The sequence below is a fragment of the Nerophis ophidion genome, linkage group LG07 (genome assembly GCF_033978795.1).
Source record: "Nerophis ophidion isolate RoL-2023_Sa linkage group LG07, RoL_Noph_v1.0, whole genome shotgun sequence".
NCBI lineage: Eukaryota > Metazoa > Chordata > Actinopteri > Syngnathiformes > Syngnathidae > Nerophis > Nerophis ophidion.
This window is the reverse complement of record NC_084617.1, coordinates 61,584,801-61,606,142: the sequence shown is the minus strand read 5'-3', so window position 1 is coordinate 61,606,142 and position 21,342 is coordinate 61,584,801. Positions and strand designations below refer to the sequence as shown.

Genomic DNA, 21,342 nt, shown 5'->3' with positions numbered 1-21,342 from the left:
CTCTATACTCTCGGCAGGGTTCTTGAGGGTGCATGGGAGTTTGCCATACCAGTCTACATGTGCTTTGTGGACTTGAAGAAGGCATTCGACCGTGTCCCTCGGGAAGTCCTGTGGGGAGTGCTCAGAGAGTATGGGGTATCGGACTGTCTGATTGTGGCGGTCCACTCCCTGTACGATCAGTGCCAGAGCTTGGTCCGCATTGCCGGCAGTAAGTCGAACACATTTCCAGTGAGGGTTGGACTCCGCCAAGGCTGTCCTTTGTCACCGATTCTGTTCATAACTTTTATGGACAGAATTTCTAGGCGCAGTCAAGGCGTTGAGGGGTTCCGGTTTGGTGACCACAGGATTAGGTCTCTGCTTTTTGCAGATAATGTGGTCCTGATGGCTTCACCTGACCGGGATCTTCAGCTCTCACTGGATCGGTTTGCAGCCGAGTGTGAAGCGACCGGAATGAGAATCAGCACCTCCAAGTCCGAGTCCATGGTTCTCTCCCGGAAAAGGGTGGAGTGCCATCTCCGGGTTGGGGAGGAGACCCTGCCCCAAGTGGAGGAGTTCAAGTACCTAGGAGTCTTGTTCACGGGTGAGGGAAGAGTGGATCGTGAGATCGACAGGCGGATCGGTGCGGCGTCTTCAGTAATGCAGACGTTGTACCTATCCGTTGTGGTGAAGAAGGAGCTGAGCCGGAAGGCAAAGCTCTCAATTTACCGGTCGATCTACGTTCCCATCCTCACCTATGGTCATGAGCTTTGGGTCATGACCGAAAGGATAAGATCACGGTTACAAGCGGCCGAAATGAGTTTCCTCCGCCGTGTGGCGGGGCTCTCCCTTAGAGATAGGGTGAGAAGCTCTGCCATCCGGGAGGAACTCAAAGTAAAGCCGCTGCTCCTCCACATCGAGAGGAGCCAGATGAGGTGGTTCGGGCATCTGGTCAGGATGCCACCCGAACGCCTCCCTAGGGAGGTGTTTAGGGCACGTCCAGCTAGTAGGAGGCCACGGGGAAGACCCAGAACACGTTGGGAAGACTATGTCTCCCGGTTGGCCTGAGAACGCCTCAGGATCCCCCGGGAAGAGCTAGACGAAGTGGCTGGGGAAAGGGAAGTCTGGGCTTCCCTGCTTAGGCTGCTGCCCCCGCGACCCGACCTCGGATAAGCGGAAGAAGATGGATGGATAGATGGATATATACTTTGGACCTAGACCAGGAGTCGCCAACCCAAAATGTTGAAAGAGCCATATTGGACCAAAAATACAAAAACAAATCCGTCTGGAGCCGCAAAAAGTTAAAAGCCATATCACATACAGATAGTGTGTCATGATATGTATTTAATTATGAGGACTTAAAGGAAACTAAATGAGCTCAAATATAGCTACTGTCAAATTATGACTTGGATTAGGGTTGTTTCTTCGATGCAGAGAATGTTTGGAACGAGCCAGACGTGAACGTGAGTAAATAATTGATTTATTTAGTAAACAAACAAACACAAAAAGGCAAACCAAGGACGTGCTTAATGGCGGATAATAAACTAGACCAGGGGTGCCCATTACGTCGATCGCGATCGACTGGTCGATCTCGGAGGGTGTGTCAGTCGATCTCAAGCCAGGCATTAAAAAATAGACATAAAAATGAGCAATCATCAATCATACCAAGACTTCACTTTCGTCAGTTGTTTGACATTCTCGGCACCCGAGGATCTTGTGAGATGACGCTGGCTGCTGCAAGCTCATATTTAAGAAAAAAATCACTAACAGGGCGGACGCAGAGAAACACATTTTATTTCTAGAGACTCCGTACCTACTGTCAAAACTCTAAAGACCGACAGCACAGTTCCTGCCTTCACCATAAAATACCTGTTTCATCCTGCCTGTGCTAACAAAATAAGAGTCTCAGAAAGCTAGCGTGCACAAGCTAGCAAGCTACGGAGTTTGATGCCAATGTATTTCTCCCCCGCCCTCGGCGACCGCTTTCTCACTTGCTTGCCCACCCGCACACTCACTGACGTCGCTCACCTGCTGCCAGACATTAAAGGGCCACACACATATGCTACTCTCATAACAAAGTGTTTAAAAAGGAGTATGCAAGTTGGACAAATGAGATGCCAAATCCAACCACTTTCATGTGGTATTGGACAGAAAGGAGGACTTTTTTTTTCCTCCATTTGAAAATGCGGACGTTATCAGCACCACTGTCTGATTCCAATCAATGCAAGTCATCAGAATCAAATACACCAACTTATATTCTTGTCTTCATGAAAGAAAGGAATCTATGTGTGTTAAACATGCTTTTATTATCATTAAACACCATTAACTTGTTAACAAAAATGTCTCTTTCATAAATAAATGAATATAAATTATAAATAGGAATGAGGTAGATCTCCTCGACTTGGTCAATTGAAAAGTAGCTCGCCTGCAGAAAAAGTGTGAGCGCCCCTGAACTAGACTAATCAAAACAAAACTAGCACAATGGCATGACTGAAGACATGAAACAAAAGCGTGCACTGTGGCATAAAAAAACAATACTTGCACTGAGGCATAAATACAAAACTTACTGTGACCGAAACAAGGGGCATGGATGGCAAGGTGTTCGAGGGCATGAAGGAGGTGAAGCATGAGTAGGCGTGAAGATGCCAGGACGAAGACAGAAAAAGAATTAGTTAAATAGCAGCTGTGATGATTAGTGAAAACAGGTGTGAGGCTGAGGGCAGGGACGTGACTAGGAGACTAGGTGAAACTAATGGGTTGGCATGGAGACGAAAACAAACCAGGAAGTGCAAAGACAGAACTAAATGTCCAAAAAACAAAACATAACATGACCAAACAAGGCAAAAAACAAAACATAATCTACAGGCGTGACACCTACAAATGAGGCATAACGATGCAATATGTATATTTTTAGCTAGCCTAAATAGCATGCTAACATTGGTTAGCTTGCAGTCATGCAGCGACCAAATATGTCTGATTAGCACTCTACACAAGTCAATAACATCAACAAAACTCACATTTGTGCATTCATGCACGACGTTATAAGTTTGGTGGACAACATGAGACAGAAAAATAAGTGGCATAAAACTCGTCTTAGAAAGTCAGAGAAAGTTATACATGTAAACAAACTACGGTGAGTTCAAGGACCGCCAAAATTAGTAGGACAAAACGGCACTCGCCAAATACTCCAATCAATGAAGCATGTTTAATATAAACTGTGTGCTTTTATAACAATTAGGATGGTTTGTGTTTGTCCTTCTGCAGAAACCATATTTAAACCAAAAATATGTTTTTTTTCCCCCTCATCTTTTTCCATTTTTATATATTTTTGAAAAATCTCCAGAGAGCCACTAGGGCGGCGCTAAAGAGCCATATGCAGCTCCAGAGCCGCGGGTTGCCGACCTCCGACCTAGACGTTGAGTCCGCGACAAACATGGCGGACAATGACTGATACAGTCTGCTCTGCCAGTCCCAAAGCATTCGCCGTTTTCCGAAGTCTTCCTTCAACAGCCAGGTAATACAAAGCACACACTAACTTTTTTATCACATCCACGGGAGCCCTCATTCTCGTTGTCTCTTTTTTTGACGAATGGACCAAGTTTTTCTGTAAGTAGAATCACAGCTGACCTGGACATTCGAAAGTTCTCTTGTCGCTGAGAAGTGTTGTATCCAAAATATCTGCAATCGCTTTCTCTTAAAGTATTCATGTGTGATTTCCACAAACATCTGTACATGTAGAAGAAGGAGAAACACGGGCATGTCTGCATGACTCGTCTCCATCTTTCTAGTGTTTACCTCCCGAGTGGAAACAGGTTGTTATGAAGCTGGTTGTGATGGTTCTTTCTGGCGTCACTTTGTCTCCGGACTCAGTTTGTAAACGATCAATGAGTCCATACAAAGCTAAGAGCCGGAGATTCAAGAAATACACGGTGCACTTACCCGTGTAAAAAATTGTCAGAGGAAACGACGGTTTAGTTTGGCTGAAACGGGGCATAGGCTAAATAATTATTTGTTTAGGGGATTACCTGGCTTAGTGTGGACATAGCCTAAGATGTACATTACAATCTAACAGCAAGTGTGTATAAATACTTAATGTAATGGCAAAGACAACTCCCTGACTAAGGCAACACACTTTAATTTATACACTACTTCCTTCTAACGTTTTGGAATTGCAACTGCACCTAAAGTCTACAACATAATAATTGCAAATGAGACTCGGATATTTATTTAAAAACAAGACATAGCAACTGTACGACATCGTTTTTAAATATCACAATAGAAATGTTATTACATTTTTGAGCAATCAATATTTATTAAAAAACATAAACACACACAAATGTACTGTAAAAAAAAATAGAAGGGTAATCTTGCCTATCGGTATTGATTTCCAGGTACAAGGAATTGGTGCTATATCGGTTCAAATGTGAAAGGTACCCATCCCTAATCGGGATAGGGTGAATAAGTATTACATGATGCCTGGGTTTTTGTTAGTGAGCCGCTTTAAAAGGTCTCAGACAAAGACAGAATTGTACAAAAACTGACGCAATTTTCCCCTAAAGCATCACTGAGTAACTTTTCAACCTCCATGAAATATGTTCATAACCTTTGGAATGATGCACACTAGTTGAGTGAAACCTCTATCATGACCTGAGGGGGTCTGTATCGCTCTTACTGGCATTTAGGGACATTGAGGGAAAAAAACTACAAAAGTGCTGACTCACTTTACGGCATACGTCGCTCCCACTTTCCCCATTTGCTTAGAAGATGGACGTCGATGAGAACGCCTACGTGCTGCCAGAAAACTAAAAGGAGAAGAGGAAGAACGGCTATGTGCAATTATTGCTGTCATGGCCGAAGCTCCAAAACAACCAAAGAAACAAAAAGTATTGCCTGAGGAGAGAAAAAAAGAAAAACAGAGCATATCCGGATAAAAAGACAGTCAGGATCAACATTGCCCCGGCTTTGACTTGTTGGCGGGAGCTCAAAGAGGAGGAGGGGATTTTTCGGTTCATGCTGCCTTGGCTCTGTTACTGTTAAACACTAAAATATATGTTGATACTCTAATTAAATTGATAATGCTAATGTTAGCTATCGGAAATAAATAGCTCCAGTTCCACACCACTTCCTTTGGAAAAACTCTCCCGACGGTCTTTCTTTGCTTCGGACCTGCACCCTCCCCGATACGTTCTTGGTAGTAGCGCCATGTTTATAGCAATCCAAGATAATTTCTTGATAGTGTCTGCTATTTACCATCAGCATAGCCATTTGTTCCAATGTTACAGTGGCCATCATGTCAGTTTGAAGCTATATGCGCTAGTACTCAAGGGAAATGTGGTCTTCTTCTGGTCAAAACACTACCGCTTAGGTTCACTGGCGGCGCCAAAATCAATTAAAACTGAAAGTTCTTAAAGGGGAACATTATCACAATTTCAAAAGGGTTAAAAACAATAAAAATCAGTTCCCGGTGGCTTGTTGTATTTTTTGAAGTTTTAAAAATTTTTTTACCGGTCCCGGAATATCCCTAAATAAAGCTTTAAAGTGCCTTATTTTCGTTATCTTCGAAACCACTATCCATTTCCCTGTGACCTCATACAGTGCTGCCAATACAAACAACATGGCGGTTACCACAGCAAGATATAGCAACATTAGCTCGGATTCAGACTCGGATTTCAGCGGTTTAAGCGATTCAACAGATTACGCATGTATTGAAACAGATGGTCGGAGTATGGAGGTAAATAGCGAAAACGAAATTGAAGAAGAAATTGAAGCTATTGAGCGAATAGCTATTGACGCTATTCGGCCATAGCTTGGGTGTACCTAATGGAGTGGCCCATAGCATGGCTGCCTTATTAGCATCTCCGGTAAAATGTGCAGACCAAACGATCAGGACTTTCGCATCTTGTGACACTGGAGCAACTTAAATCCGTCGATTGGTAAGTGTTTGTTTCACATTAAATGTGGGTATCTAGTTTCAAATGTACATACAGCCAGCATAAATAGCATGTTAGCATCGATTAGCTGGCATGCTGTGACTAAAAATGTCTGATTAGCACATAAGTCAACAACATCAACAAAACTCAGCTTTGTGATTTTGTTGACTTAATCGTTGCAAATGCATCTGCAGGTTATCCATACATCTCTGTGCCATGTCTGTCTTAGCATCGCCGGTAAAATGTGAAGACACTCTGGTACATTCAATGGGGGTCTGGCGGCAGATTTCTTGCCAGTGGTGCAACTTGAATCCCTCCCTGTTAGTGTTGTTACACCCTCCGACAACACACCGACGAGGCATGATGTCTCCAAGGTTCCAAAAAATAGTCGAAAAAACGGAAAATAACAGAGCTGAGACCCGGTGTTTGTAATGTGAAAATGATTATGGCGGGTGTGTTACCTCGGTGACGTCACGTTCTGATGTCTTCGCTAAAAGACCGATAAACAGAAAGGCGTTTAATTTGCCAAAATTCACCCATTTAGAGTTTGGAAATCGGTTAAAAAAATACATGTTTTTTTTTCTGCAACATCAAGGTATATATTGACGCCTGCATAGGTTTGGTGATAATGTTCCCCTTTAAGTGGGGCTTTAAGTATTGTGAATCCAATTAACCTGCCTTTTCTGTTCATTCATTGACATCATAATTTGTACATGTTTTAGTTCACATCCTGTGTGAAAGAAAGGAAGGTGTCGAGGAAGAATTTAATACATATCAGCAAGTATTACACATAAAACAAAAAAATCACTTTGAGACGAAATATGTGTACGGGATCATTGTCAATGAAATAAATGTATTACTTAATATTGTTCAATCTGGTTTAATTAATGTTATTATAATAGAGTTGTAATTGCAAATTTGACCTTAATCAAGACCTTTTGAGTTGTGTCTTTTCATTTCCCTGTAGTCAAGATCACATCATCTTCAGTTTTTGTCCAGTTTCTTAAAGCCTTTAACAAGTACTTTGGCTTCTTCCTGGCCTCCATTTAACTCAACGTAGATTTTACAGTTGGAGCTCCTAGTGACCTGAATTCTTCACATGCTTTCTTGGCGATGTCAGCGTTGTATTTTCTCAAACGTTCATTGATGTAGACATTGGTTCCTTTCAGCTTGACTCTCTGCTTCAGAAATGCCACCTTGCCTTTTCTTTTGGTGAACTTTATGACGATGACAGGTGTGTCGTTGTTCCTGCTAGACATTGGAATGTGTGTCTTGATGTTGTTGACGTCCACGTCCACAATTCTAAATTCATTGTAAATGATTGTTTGTACAACATGTACAGTATTTCATTTCAACATATGTTCACTAAACAGAAAACTTGATACTTTTCTGTTTATTATAGATAATAACAACGTGTAACTCTCAAGCACATTCCTTGTTCAAACATACACACTTAAGACTAAAAGAACAGGAAAAGCAGGCAAGGCAAAGGGTATAAGAAGCAAGGGGTGAAAAGGATTCTGATATTTATTTAGAAAGTGAGGTCAGAAAGAACCCTTACTGTTAATACTGTTGGCTGATCAAACTTCAAAGCATCTGTCTATTTCTCCCCTCTTCCGTGTCTAACTACAATAAATAACTGTAAGTCTATTCAAAGTTGAAGAGAACATGTCTAAAGCCTTGAGGAGATGGTTATTTTGTAGGGACGTGGCTTCATTGTCAGACCAAAATCAGTGCTGAGATCCAGCTCCTGCCCTGGAACACTTTGGATTCGCAGTCTTTGGAGCAATGTGGTGAGAAAGACAAACATCTCTAAACGTGCGTATCCATCACCAAGGCAACGCCTCTTCCCCATGCCGAAGATAAGAACCTTCTCCGTGAGCTCCTTTTTAAGTATCCCTGCTGAGGCCAGGAAACGACCGGGGCGAAAAACATCAGGGTCGCCCCAAAGAGCACTGAAAGGAGAAAATATTGTGAAAAATGAAATGAAAAATGACTGATAAACCAGTGAAAAATATGTTGTTGTTTTTTTACAAAACCCAAAACCAGGGAAGTTGGCACGTTGTGTAAATCGTAAATAAAAACAGAATACAGTGATTTGCAAATCCTTTTCAACCTGTATTCAATTAAAGGTACTGCAAAGACAAGAAATTCAATTCTAAAACTGGAAAAATATTTTTTTGCAAATATTAGCTCATTTAGAATTTGATGCCTGCAACATGTTTCAAAAAGCTGGCACAAGTGGCAAAAAAATTGAGGAATGCTCATCAAACACTTATTTGGAACATCCCACAGGTGAACAGGAAAATTGGGAACAGGTGGGTGCCATGATTGGGTATAAAAGTAGATTCCATGAAATGCTCAGTCATTAACAAAGAAGGTTCGGGCGAGCGTCACTACTTTGTGAAGAAATGCGTGAGCACATACATTATCAACGAGCTATTGCACGGGATTGAGGGATTTCACCATCTACGGTCTGTAATATCATCAAAAGGTTCAGAAAATCTGGAGAAATCACTGCACGTAAGCGATGATATTTCGGAACTTCGATCCCTCAGGCGGTACTGCATCAAAAAGCGACAACAGTGTGTGTAAAGGATATCACCACATGGGCTCAGGAACTCTTTCGAAAACCACTGTCAGCAACTACAGTTTGTCGCTACATCTGTAAGTGCAAGTTAAAACTCTACTATGCATTTATCAACAACACCCAGAAACGCCGCCGGCTTCGCTGAGCCCGAGCTCACCGAAGATGGACTGATGAAAAGTGGAAAAGTGCTCTGTGGTCTTACGAGTCCACATTTCAAATTTGTTTTGGGAAACTGTGGATGTCGTGTCCTCCGGAAAAAAGAGGAAAAGAAGCATCCGGATTGTTAAAGGCCCTAAGTTCAAAAGCCAGAATCTGTGATGCTATGGGGGTGTATTTGTGCCCCAGGCATGAGTAACTTCCACATCTGTGAAGGCACCATTAATGCTGAAAGGTACATACAGGTTTTGGAGCAACATATGTTGCCATCCAAGCAACGATATCATGGACGCCACTGCTTATTTCAGCAAGACAATGCCAAGCCACGTGTTACAACAGTGTGGCTTCGTAATAAAAGACTGCGGGTACTAGATTGGTCTGCCTGTAGTCCAGACCTGTCTCCCTTTGAAAATGTGTGTCGCAATATGAAGCCTAAAATACCACAACGGGGACCCCCGACTGTTGAACAACTTAAGCTGTACATCAAGCAAGAATGGGAAATAATTCCACCTGAAAAGCTTAAAAAATGGGTCTCGTCAGTTAACAAACGTTTACTGTGTGTTGTTAAAAGGAAAGGTCATGTAACACAGTGGTAAAAATGCCCCTGTGCCAAATGTTTTGCAATTTGTTGCTGCCATTAAAATCTAAGTTAATGTTTATTTGCAAAAAAATATGTTGTTTCTCAGTTCGAACATTAGATATCTTGTCTTTGCAGTCTATTCAATTGAATATAAATTGAAAACGATTTGCAAATTATTGTATTCTGTTTTTACATACGATTTGCACAGTGTCCCAACTTCACTGGTTTTGGGTTTTGTAAAAAAGACTGTTTGCTTTACTCACACATCATGGTTGACTTGATATTGGTTGATGAATACACAGGTGTCTTTGGGAATGAAGAATCCATTCAAGAGGATGTCCCTCGTGGTGCTAATGGGAGAGAGGATGACTCAATGATGATAAATTCAAGAAGAGAAAAGTAGTACATTGTCTTACCAGTGAGGTATGGTGAAAGGGACGTAAGAAGCGTGACGAAACACTTCATAGATGAACGCCTCAGTGAAAGGCATGTTGACCTTGTCTGAAAAGCTGGGCAACCTGGCTGTGCCAATATGGTCATCTAAAAAATTAAGGGAAAACAAAATCATCCAAAACTAAAAAGAAAAGGGAATTTTCTCGATATCAAAGATGTCTGAAATTTTTCCACAGAGAAAAACCTTGTAAATTAAACATGCCGAAAACAATCCTACGTAGCTCAATATGAAAAATTGTAAATCATCAGCATATTATGAAACAGCCATCCTTCTGCTGCAGGTTGCAACTAAATCGTTTATAACAGTGGTTCTCAATCTTTTTTTCAGTGATGTACCCATTGTCAAATTGTTTTTAATTCAAGTACCCCCTAAACAGGCCAAAGCATTTTTGGTTGAAAAAAAAAAGACATAAAGAAGTAAAATACAGCACTATGTCATCAGTTTCTGATTTATTAAATTGTATAACAGCGCAAAATATTGCTCATTTGTAGTGGTCTTTCTTGAACTATTTGGAAAAAAATATATATAAAAATAACTAAAAACTAGTTGTAAAATAAACAAGTGATTTGATCATAAATAAAGATTTTACACGCAGAAGTAATCATCAACTTAAAGTGCGCTCTTTGGGGATTGTAATAGAGATCCATCTGGATTCATCAACTTAATTCTAAACATTTCTTCACAAAAAAAGAAATCTTTAACATCAATATTTATGGAACATGTCCACAGAAAAATCAAGCTGTCAACACTGAATATTGCATTGTTGCATTTCTTTTCACAGTTTATGAACTTACATTCTTATTTTGTTGAAGTATTAATATATAAAGGATTTTTGAATTGTTGCTATTTTTAGATTTTTTTTTTTTTTTTTTTAATCTCACGTACCCCTTGGCATACCTTCAAGTACCCCCAGGGGTACGCATAGCCCCATTTGAGAACCACTGGTTTATAACAACCAAAACGATAGTTTAAATTTGAAAAACGTTTATTACAAAAAACACATTTAGATAATGTACATTTTTTGCAGCAAAAAAACGATAACCCTTAACAATGGTTTGTTGCAAAAACAGACTAATCCCATGTAGTGCCAGCCTGGCTCTAAAAATTTGTAAAAACTGACTTTTTTTCCCCCGGAAGAATGCTTATTCCATCACTGTAATGAATGAATTTCATCCAAACAAACACCTTATTTGGCTCCAGGCTTTACATTACATCTGAGATTGACCGCTGCATCACAGGACAACAAAAGCAGAGTAAACACACGATTTGGTTCAACATTTGAGAGAGTAGTTGCTACACACCTATCTTGTACATTATGTACACTACACAACCTATAAAAATAATTTTTCCCATCGCACTGTGTCAAAATTTCTTGCTCTTACGGACCGCTCAGAATTATCAGGACAGCGTCGATTTTTGCATCCAGTGGGCGAGGGCACCACACCCTAACCTGATTTCATCAAAGTTACTCGGATTTATCTGTTAGTGTAACAAAGAGAGTGTGGCGCGTGTCGGTTTGTGAAGCAAAACGGAATATTCCAACAGTGAAATGCAAAAGATAAGTCTTTTTCGCCGAAAATGTGATTTTACCTACTGGTACCTGAACTCTTCATGCAGTATATGTTAGCTTATACAACATTAAGGTGTAGATGTTTTGCAATATAATACGTAATAGTAAATAATTCTAAATACATATGTTACTATGCATATTTATAATGATATACTGAAATTTAAATAATTGTAATATTTTTAATGGATTCAACGAATTGGCTTTGTCACCTATACAGCTTCTATAAAGATATCATATACCGCAGTTTTTGGAGTATAAGTCGCACTGGAGTATAAGTCGCACCTGCAGAAAATGCATAATAAAGAAGGAAAAAAAAAACATATATAAGTCGCACTGGAGTATAAGTCACATTTTTGGGGGACATTTTTTTGATAAAACCCAACACCAAGAATAGACATTTGAAAGGCAATTTGAGATAAAGAATAGTGAACAACAGGCTGAATAAGTGTACTTTATATGACGCATAAATAACCAACTGAGAAGGTGCCTGGTATGTTAACGTAACATATTATGGTAAGAGTCTTTCAAATAACTTTAACATATAGAACATGCTATACGTTTACCAAACAATCTGTCACTCCTAATCAATAAATCCGATGAATTCTTATACGTCTAGTCTCTTACGTGAATGAACTAAATAATATTAATTTGATATTTTACAGTAATGTGTTAATAATTTCACACATAAGTCGCACCTGAGTATAAGTCGCACCCCTGGCCAAACTATGAAAAAAACTGACTTATAGTCCGAAAAATTCGGTACAAAACCCCCATATCTCACTTTGTGTTTGAAAAAAATGTATTGTTGAAAAAATAAATAAATAAATGTAAATAAAAATAAATGACTAAACAAAACGTAAAAACCTAACAATGTCAAATTTGCTTGGTCACCTCTACAACTTGTAGAGGTGACCAAGCAAACTAGTGTAACATTAAATATTACATTGAACTAAAAACTATTCTAATAGGTAAAAGCAAAAAAATATGCCAAAGGCCAATAAAAACGAGTTATGTCCTGATTTTCGGCCGGTGCGACTTAAACTCCGGAGCGACTTATACTCCGAAAAATACGGTAGAATATAAAACATGTTTTCAGATTTTTCACCTTTTTTTTTTATGTACATAACACCCCCTGTGTTTATTCATAGTTTTGATGCCTTCAGTGACAATCTACTATGTAAGTAGTCATAAAAATAAAGAAAATGCAGGAGAAGGTGTGTCCAAACTTTTGGCCTGTAGTGTATATTCTCACAGCATGTATATACAACAGTGTTGGAGGTTTTTGGAAAACATTTTTTAGAGGGCTTTATAGGCGGAATAGATGGGTTATAATTTGACACTATTTCCACATTCACCCATTCTCACATACAGATAGCGGGAGCTGCCATGTAAGGCCCTAAGCATAACCCATCAGGAGCAATGATGAAGTGTCTTGCTCAAGGACACAACAGACGTGACGAGGTTGGTAGTAAGTGGGGATTGAAAAAGGAACCCTCAGGTTTCTGGCACGGCCACTCTCCCAACCACGCCACTCCGTCCCAATTCATGTCCTTTACCTTCATTGTTAGCTACCTCAGACTCAGGGACGTGCACATGATTATAGAGGGGCGGGGGCTCAATGTCGAAAAGGGCAGGACATTTTTTTTTGGGTCCTTTACACAATATGGAAATTAGTGTAAAATCAAATTTGCTAATAGGAAGCTAACTACTTAGCTGTGTGTCCTTTGTAGGTAAAAGTGATTGCCATTTCTTTTGCGTAAACAAATTATTGTCATAATGAGTTAATTCACATTATCATTGGCTTGGAAGACATGAAAAGCAACAAAACACTGGTTTATTATTAGGCTATTTATTGTTAAAGATAAGCACTTTAATATTGAACATTGAACAGTGCAACATGAACTTCGAAAAAATAAAAAATAAATAAATACCCAAATGGAAAAAACTTCAATGGGAAAATCTGTCCTTCTTCCTTTAACTTGATGAAAACACCATCAAGTTGTAACTTATGGTCTTTCTCACTTAATGCTCAGACTAAACAACTGAAACGCAATACAACTTTATATCTAAACCTCTACTGTGAGAAAAATGTGATCCGCCGTAAACACAGTGCATTTTATTTTGAAAATTACCCCTGTGTTTTATTTTGTATTTTGTACACTACTTCCTGTCCCGCACGATCCGCTCTGCTCTGTGCGGAGTTGATGTGCCGTGCTCAATTGACGCGCTATGCTCCGACGTCCGGCAAAAACAGAAGTTGACACATTGAATGATAGAATAATACAGCGTTTTTCTGAAATATTACCCTTATTAGATGCTGAATAAGTGGACGGCGACTAGACCATCACTCACAGGTTCAAGTTGCTCCACTGTCACGTATCCTCAGGCCGCAGTTGGCTCTCTCTCCTGTCTCTCTCTCTCTCTCTCTCTCTCTCTCACTCACTCACTCGCCCTCTCTCTTTCTCTCTCTCTGGCAGAAGCGGCAGGCTCAAACAACCCGGTATTGCAAGAAAACGTGGAGTTTTTGTACCGCTGTTTTTTTGTTTTGTTTTGTTTTTTTACATCCCTAACAGGAATTTATTGATGTTGTTTAAAGAAAAAAAAAAAAGAAAAAAAAACACACAGGCAGAGGGCACTTTTTAAGACGAGGCAAAAAAGGGCAGGGGCTCAAGCACCCATTGGGCTCCCCTATGTGTGCACGTGCCAGCTCTGACTAGCACTTTTTTACTATTTAGAAGGCTCAGAGAAGGGAAAGACATGTGTCTCACATTAGGACGGTGGATGATGGGGGAAAATTCCCTTAAAAAGTGCACTTCCCATTTAAGTAGACGGGGGTTAAAACTGAGTGATATTTCCTTTTTTATTCTATTCTTTTTCAAACGTAACCACAACTAGTGCAATATGTTTTCATTCTTTACTTGTTCTTTTAGGTAAATGGTCCAAATCGATTGACTTCCAGACCTTAAAAAAAAAACTCGCCATACTTTTTCATACAATAGCAATTCAGCAATACTAAAATCAAGTATAGTTGAACATAACTTTGCAACCCTGTAATCTTACATTTTGAGTCACTCATGTCTTACGTTATTGTTACACATGTTCACCATTGGGGTTTTTTCAAAGGGCATAGATTGATCTCACCTATTTCTTGGTGTATCCTGTCCTGAATGTCAGGGAACTTGATGAGATATAAAAGGCTCCACTGCAAACCAGCGATGATGGTATCAAAGCCTTTTGGCCCACAGCAGAGCAAGAGAATAAAACCACATTTATCACGGTCAACCATTTGTGTTGTTATTGGTGAAATGTTCACTCTTGTAAATCTCACCTGCTCCAAAGATGTCGACAACAGTATGAATAATCTGAGAGTTGGAGAGTGTGGACTTGTGCTTGCTTTCTTCCCGGTCCTCACAAAGTGCAATCAGAGCATCTGTGATGTCACGAATACAGTTCTGTAAACACACACACACACAATTTAGGCTACATTAAATGAATTATTTTCTTAATTATCATACAAATCAAAATTAATAACAAGTAGATCATCGATACTTTATGATTACGTGGAAAAAGATTAAGGTCATCAGTTAAGGTTCAACGCGCATGTTCCAGAGGGTTGCTAATTTCTAATTAGAGTGCATGCCAGCATTTGGCTGCTCTGCCGCAAGAACAAAAGTATCTGCTGGGAAACTTGTTTGTTATTCTTTGGCTACTGTTGAACTCTGAATGGCTGCTGTATGAGTGGACTCGGATAAAAAAGAAAAAGAAAAAAAACAATACTCACAGGGAGAATAACTAACTTTCCTGAAAATAGTACCTTAGTCAAGAGAGCAGGTATATTTTTATGTATTGCAGTAAGCTTGGGAAAAGGATTTGTTAGGATGTGTAGCCTGGATGTGCAATGCCAGTGGATTAAACTGCTTATAGACCAGGTGTGTGAAACTCATTTTAGATCTGGGGCCATATGAAGAAAACTCTAGCTCAGTGGTGTCAAACTCAAATACAGAGTGGGTCAAAATTTAAAACTGAACAAAGCCGCGGGCCGAGGTTGAACAAATTAACCTTTTAATAGGGACCCAAACAAGTTTTGCATTGAATATTTGACCAAGCAAGATTTATATAACTTTATAGTGACATGCAAACTCGAGTTTTGTTGGTAGCGGGGGTGTATATTGTAGCGTCCCGCAAGAGTTAGTGTTGCAAGGGGTTCTGGGTATTTATTCTGTTGTGTTTATGTTGTGTTACGGTGCGGATGTTCTCCCGAAATGTGTTTGTCATTCTTGTTTGATGTGGGTTCACAGTGTGGTGTAACAGTGTTAAAGTTGTTTATACGTCCACCCTCAGTGTGACCTGTATGACTGTTGACCAAGTATGCTTTGCATTTACTTGTGTCTGTGTAGAAGCCGCATATTTTACATGACTGTTGTATGGAGGAAAAACGGACATGATGACAGGTTGTAGAGGATGCTAAAAGCAGTACCTAAGGCACGCCCCCAATATTGTTGTCCAGGTGGAAATTCGGGAGAATGGTTGCCCCGGGAGATAATATAATAATATAATTCTCCTGGAAAAATCGGGAGGGTTGGCAAGTATGAGAATTAGCGTTGAATGCGGTGATACAGCGGCACCGCCACTGTATAATACCGGCGGGCCAGCTCTAATGTTAATTTAGTATTGCCTCAAGGGCCAAATGAAATTACACGACGTGCCAAATTTGGCTCGCGGGCCAGAGTTTGACACCCATGCTCTAGCTGTATATGTTGTGTTTTAGTTTTATCCTGCCTTCTCCTTTTCTGCACCTGTGTTGTCAGTATTTCATCCACGGCGAGGGGCGGACCTTGTGGCACACCTGCTCTCAATTAACCTGGCAGTATTTAGGCTCGTCACTGACAGCCTGGCCTCGCCGGTAATTGTATCCCGAACTCACCTGGTGCACGCACCTGCTTCACTAGTCCCGGTACGTTTTCACTACTTTGGCCTGAATTCCCTGAAGGGGAACATTATCACCAGACCTATGTAAGCGTCAATATATACCTTGATGTTGCAGAAAAAGACCATATATTTTTTTAACCGATTTCCGAACTCTAAATGTGTGAATTTTGGCGAATTAAACGCCTTTTTATTTATCGCTCTCGGAGCGATGACGTCAGAACGTGACCTCACCGAGGTAATAAAGCTGCGATTTTCTCAAACACATTACAAACACTGCATCTAAGCTCTATTATTTTCCGTTTTTTGGATTATTTTTTGGAACCTTGGCGACATCATGCCTTGTCGGTGTGTTGTCGGAGGGTGTAACAACACTAACAGGGAGGGATTCAAGTTGCACCACTGGCCCAAAGATGCGAAAGTGGCAAGAAATTGGACAAAATTTGTTCAAAATACGAGGGTGTGGGGAAAGCTGAGGAAATGGTCAGTCGTTTGTTCCGCACACTTTACCGACGAAAGCTATGCTACGACAGAGATGGCAAGATTGTGTAGATATCCTGCGACACTCAAAGCAGATGCATTTGCAACGATGAAGTCAACAAAATCACAAAGGTGAGTTTTGTTGCTGTTGTTGACTTATGTACTAATCAGACATATTTGGTCGCGGCATGAATGCCAGCTAATCGATGCTACCATGCTATTTGGGCTAGCTGTATGTACATTTGAAACTATATTTACATCCAGCGTTTCCCTCCACTCACATTTAATGCTAAACAAACACTTACCAATCGACGGATTTATGGTAAATGGTAAATGGGTTGTACTTGTATAGCGCTTTTCTACCCCTTTTTAAGGAGCCCAAAGCGCTTTGACAGTATTTCCACATTCGCCCATTCACACACACATTCACACACTGACGGCGGGAGCTGCCATGCAAGGCGCTCACCAGGACCCATCAGGAGCAATGGTGAAGTGTCTTGCCCAAGGACACAACGGACACGACTAGGACGGTAGAAGGTGGGGATTGAACCAGTAACCCTTAGATTGCTGGCACAGCCACTCTACCAACTTCGCCACGCCGTCCCTAAGTTGATCCAGTGTCACAAGATGCGAAACTTCCGATTGTTGGTCTGCACATTTTACCGGCGATGCTAAAGCAGACATGGCCGAATAGCGTCAATAGCTATTCGCTCAATAGCTTCAGTTTCTTCTTCAATTTCATTTTGGCTATCTGCCTCCATACTCCAACCATCCGTTTCAATACATGCGTAATCTGTTGAATCGCTTAAGCCGCTGAAATCCGAGTCTGGATCCGAGCTAATGTCGCTATATCTTGCTGTGGTATCCGCCATGTTGTTTGTATTGGCAGCACTGGATGACGTCACAGGGAAATGGACAGTGGCTTCGCAGATAGCGAAAATCAGGCACTTTAAAGCCTTTTTTGGGGATATTCCGGGACAGGTAAAAGTTTGAAAAATCTTTGAAAAATAAAAATAAGCCACTGGGAACTGATTTTTATTGGTTTTAAACCTTCTGAAATTGTGATAATGTTCCCATCTAACCTCTTGTGTGTTTATTTTCTAGTCTCCCTGATGTAAAAGGATTTCTTGTTTTGGACTCTTGCTGTGCTCAGTGTGTCCTGGCCCTTTCAGCCGCCGACCTCTGAGGAACCTATTTTGTCCTGATTACATGGTTTGCGTTTCTGCCCCCATCGCTTGTTATCCGTTTTTGTCAAATTCAATTTTTTCATTTTTTGTAATCCCACCTTGTCTCCCGTCTCTGCAGCCTGGGGTCACCCCCACTTGACCAAGACTTTAACAGTATAATCACTCGCCATACAGCAATAAATGATGTATGTCTATTACCTGACCGCTTCTATGTTAGCTACCTCTCTTTGTTTATAATGTTTATTTTCTGCTGGATCTACTCTCTATTTTATGCTGCCCTTTTTTTTTTGCTGCCTCTGTTACATATACTGTAGTATTGTACATGTAAATTGATATATATTGTATATATTATATAAATATATAATATAATACATCAGTATATTTTATATACTGTACGTATAATATGTAAATATTACATCCATCCATTTCCTACCGCTTATTCCCTTTTGGGGTCGCGGGGGGCGCTGCCGCCTGTGTCAGCTACAATCGGGCGGAAGGCGGGGTACACCCTGGACAAGTCGCCACCTCATCGCAGAGCCAACACAGATAGACAGACAACATTCACACTCACATTCACACACTAGGGCCAATTTAGTGTTGCCAATCAACCTATCCCCAGGTGCATGTCTTTGGAAGTGGGAGGAAGCCGGAGTACCCGGAGGGAACCCACGCATTCACGGGGAGAACACGCAAACTCCACACAAAAAGATCCCTAGCCTGGGATTGAACCCAAGACTGCAGGAACTTTGTTTTGTGAGGCAGACGCACTAACCCCTCTACCACCGTGAAGCCCCATGTAAATATTACATATATGTTATATTTTATATTGCTACTATGGTACATTTTTGGTCTACTTTATACCTGCATTATCCTTTCCATCCTTACACTTTCCCTCATTTGTAACTGAGCTACTGTGTGGAACAATTTCCCTTGTAGATCAATAAAGTTTGTCTAAGTCTAAGTCTATATGCTACCAGGCAGAGACTCGTGACCCACTAGCTGAGAATCACAAATTTTCGACATATTGAAATACGGCATTTCTATACAAAATACCAAAAGAGTCGGTCAAAATCCATATTAATTCCAACACATTGGGATCTAGGTCTACAGGCCGCCAGTGGCCTTACCTTGTCAAAAGTGCAGATGTGCTCCTCGATGCTTCTCTCCATGAAGCTATTCATCCTGTGGATGTGTTGCACCATCTTCCTCAAAGATGGACTGGGAAAGTAACGGAACACAGGAAAGAAATCTGCCAGGTTCCCTGCAGCAAAGATCCTTAGGACCTCATTGTTGATGTGGACAACAGTGAGGAACTCTTTGTCATTGTGGTCATATCTTTTCCCAAAACAGAGGGCACAGACCACATTTGCTACAGATGTGACCAGCTGCCTCACCGGGTCGATACCTGTCATTTCCAGCTCCTTAGCGGCTTGTTCCTGAAGAACCTTCACCATCTCTGAGGCCTCAGCGCAGACATGCTCCTCCAGCCGGCATGTGGCTCCAGATTCCCTGGGCTCAGCCTGAGAGAAGGACCTAAGGGCATTCTTGCACAGCTTCTTGTGCAGCATCCAAGTGTGTCCATACTTCTCGCTGAAAGTCATACTGGTCCCGTTGGCAACGGCAGAAAAGGTGAAAAGGTCTGGACGCCCGGCAAAAGCATCCCCTTGGCGGACCAGAGCCTGTCTGATGGTGGCATATCCACTGAGAACTACAACAGTCAAAGAACCAAGACGAAGCTGCAGCGTAGACACAAACAAAAAAGATGTATGACGGATCTTGTGAAAATACCTTACAAGATATTCCTACCTTGAAAACATCTCCATACTGGTGTCTCAGTTGCGTCAAGGAAAGATGAATTTGGTCGCCCATCTGGAGAAGATTGCCAACAAGGGGCCAAGGTGTAGGACCGGGGGGAGGTGGGTGAATGTCGAGGTCGGAGTCAAAATGGTGAGAGAGGGATCTCTGACCCTTGCGACCGCAAAGAGCCATCAGAAGAAGGGTTAGAAGGCAGAGAACAAGAGTAACACTGGAGACGGAGGCACTAGGGTTCTCTTTAGGCAGAAGGGTCCCAAACATCGGCCTCATCTTGAAATGATAACGTTGCTAAGAGAATAATACAAATTAAGACAGAGAAAGATTCAAAACAGAAAGAATAATAAAGAAGTTTCAAAATCCACCTTGCAGTTACCACTTGGTCCAATACATCTCTCACCTGGCAGAAGGTAAGAGAGACTCACAGCCTGGGACGTCCTTTTCAAGCAAAGCCGGGGCCCCCTGCAGAGGGAGCTGCTGCCCTCACGCAATAGAAAACTGTCACATGGCGAGAAACTTGGCAGAGCGTTAACTCAGCTCAGTCAGCCAGGGAGGGCTTTGGTTCATTAATTTGCAAACCGGACCCACGGGCCCCCTCCTTTTCTGGTGATTCTGTTCTTTTTGTTGCAGAAATGCAAGAACAATTTTGGTGGATCGAGAAGTTATGGAGTGATCTTCACTGGGTCAACGCGGTTTACACCAGGGGTCTGGAACCTTTACTTCCATAAGAGCCATTGTTCCACCTCTTCGTCCAGAGAAAAACAGACCGGCGTTGTACAGCATAACACAGCTTCTAAACTTTTAAAATGGTTCTATATATTTGTTTCATTTTATGTCATCATGGCTTAATAACTAGCTTACCAGACGTTGTAAACTCAGGAAGCCGACCAGTGTCAACATTTGGAGTTCAGAAGTAGGAGGGGCACAGGGGGCATGGTTTGAAAATATTTGATGCATGTTTTAGAACAGGGGTGCCCACACTTTTTCTGCAGGCGAGCTACTTTTCAATTGACCAAGTCGAGGAGATCTACCTCATTCATATTTATAATTTATATTTATTTATTTATGAAAGAGACATTTTTGTTAACAAGTTAATGGTGTTTAATGATAATAAAAGCATGTTTAACACATATAGATTCCTTTCTTTCATGAAGACAATAATATAAGTTGGTGTATTACCTGATTCTGATGACTTGCATTGATTGGAATCAGATAGTAGTGCTGATAACATCCGCATTTTCAAATGGAGGAGAAAAAAAGTCCTCCTTTCTGTCCAATACCACATGAAAGTGGTTGAATTTGGCATCTCATTTGTCCAACTTGCATACTCGTTTTTAAATACTTTGTTATGAGAGTAGCATATGTGTGTGTTGCCCTTTAATATGTGCCAGCAGGTGAGTGATGTCAGTGAGTGTGTGGGCGAGAGAGGAGAGGGAGCGGTCGCTGAGGGCGGGGGAGTGGCTAGTGTTTTTGTGTACAGGACATAAATAAAAAGCCACGATTTGCAACTAATCGCTGGACTCGTCATTTTGCCCTGGAGTCCGGAATTGTGAAGACCCACTGCCGGGTAAAGTGAAGGGTGTTGCCCCCAGAATCCATCGGCCCTGGAGAAGTGTCTCCCCTGCGCTCCTTGACTACGGTGTAGGCACCGGAAGCAGGAAAGGTGCAACAACTTCATAAG

The 21,342-nt window shown here is 41.2% G+C and overlaps 1 protein-coding gene across 1 annotated transcript; it reads right to left on the bottom strand.

The window, feature by feature from the left end:
* Positions 1 to 7,284: 7,284 nt before the first annotated feature.
* On the bottom strand, positions 7,285 to 20,287 carry LOC133555715 (cytochrome P450 1A1). The gene is made up of 7 exons (XM_061905023.1): positions 19,656 to 20,287; positions 18,977 to 19,585; positions 14,585 to 14,708; positions 14,398 to 14,487; positions 9,649 to 9,772; positions 9,496 to 9,582; positions 7,285 to 7,861 (listed from the first exon to the last, which is right to left on the bottom strand). The coding sequence occupies exons 1-7, from the start codon at positions 19,932 to 19,934 to the stop codon at positions 7,579 to 7,581; spliced, it is 1,596 nt and encodes a 531-aa protein (XP_061761007.1). The 5' UTR covers positions 19,935 to 20,287; the 3' UTR covers positions 7,285 to 7,578.
* Between the last annotated feature and the right edge of the window lie 1,055 nt (positions 20,288 to 21,342).

What these genes read in the sequence shown, in the direction of transcription:
- LOC133555715 (XM_061905023.1), bottom strand. Translation starts at nt 19,934, where the DNA reads ATGAGGCCGATGTTTGGGACCCTTCTGCCTAAAGAGAACCCTAGTGCC. An exon ending in CCTTTCACCATACCTCACTG is followed by an intron (nt 9,583 to 9,648) that starts GTAAGACAATGT and finishes CTCTCCCATTAG; the next exon opens with CACCACGAGGGACATCCTCT. An exon ending in TATCAAGTCAACCATGATGT is followed by an intron (nt 7,862 to 9,495) that starts GTGAGTAAAGCA and finishes TTCTCCTTTCAG; the next exon opens with TGCTCTTTGGGGCGACCCTG.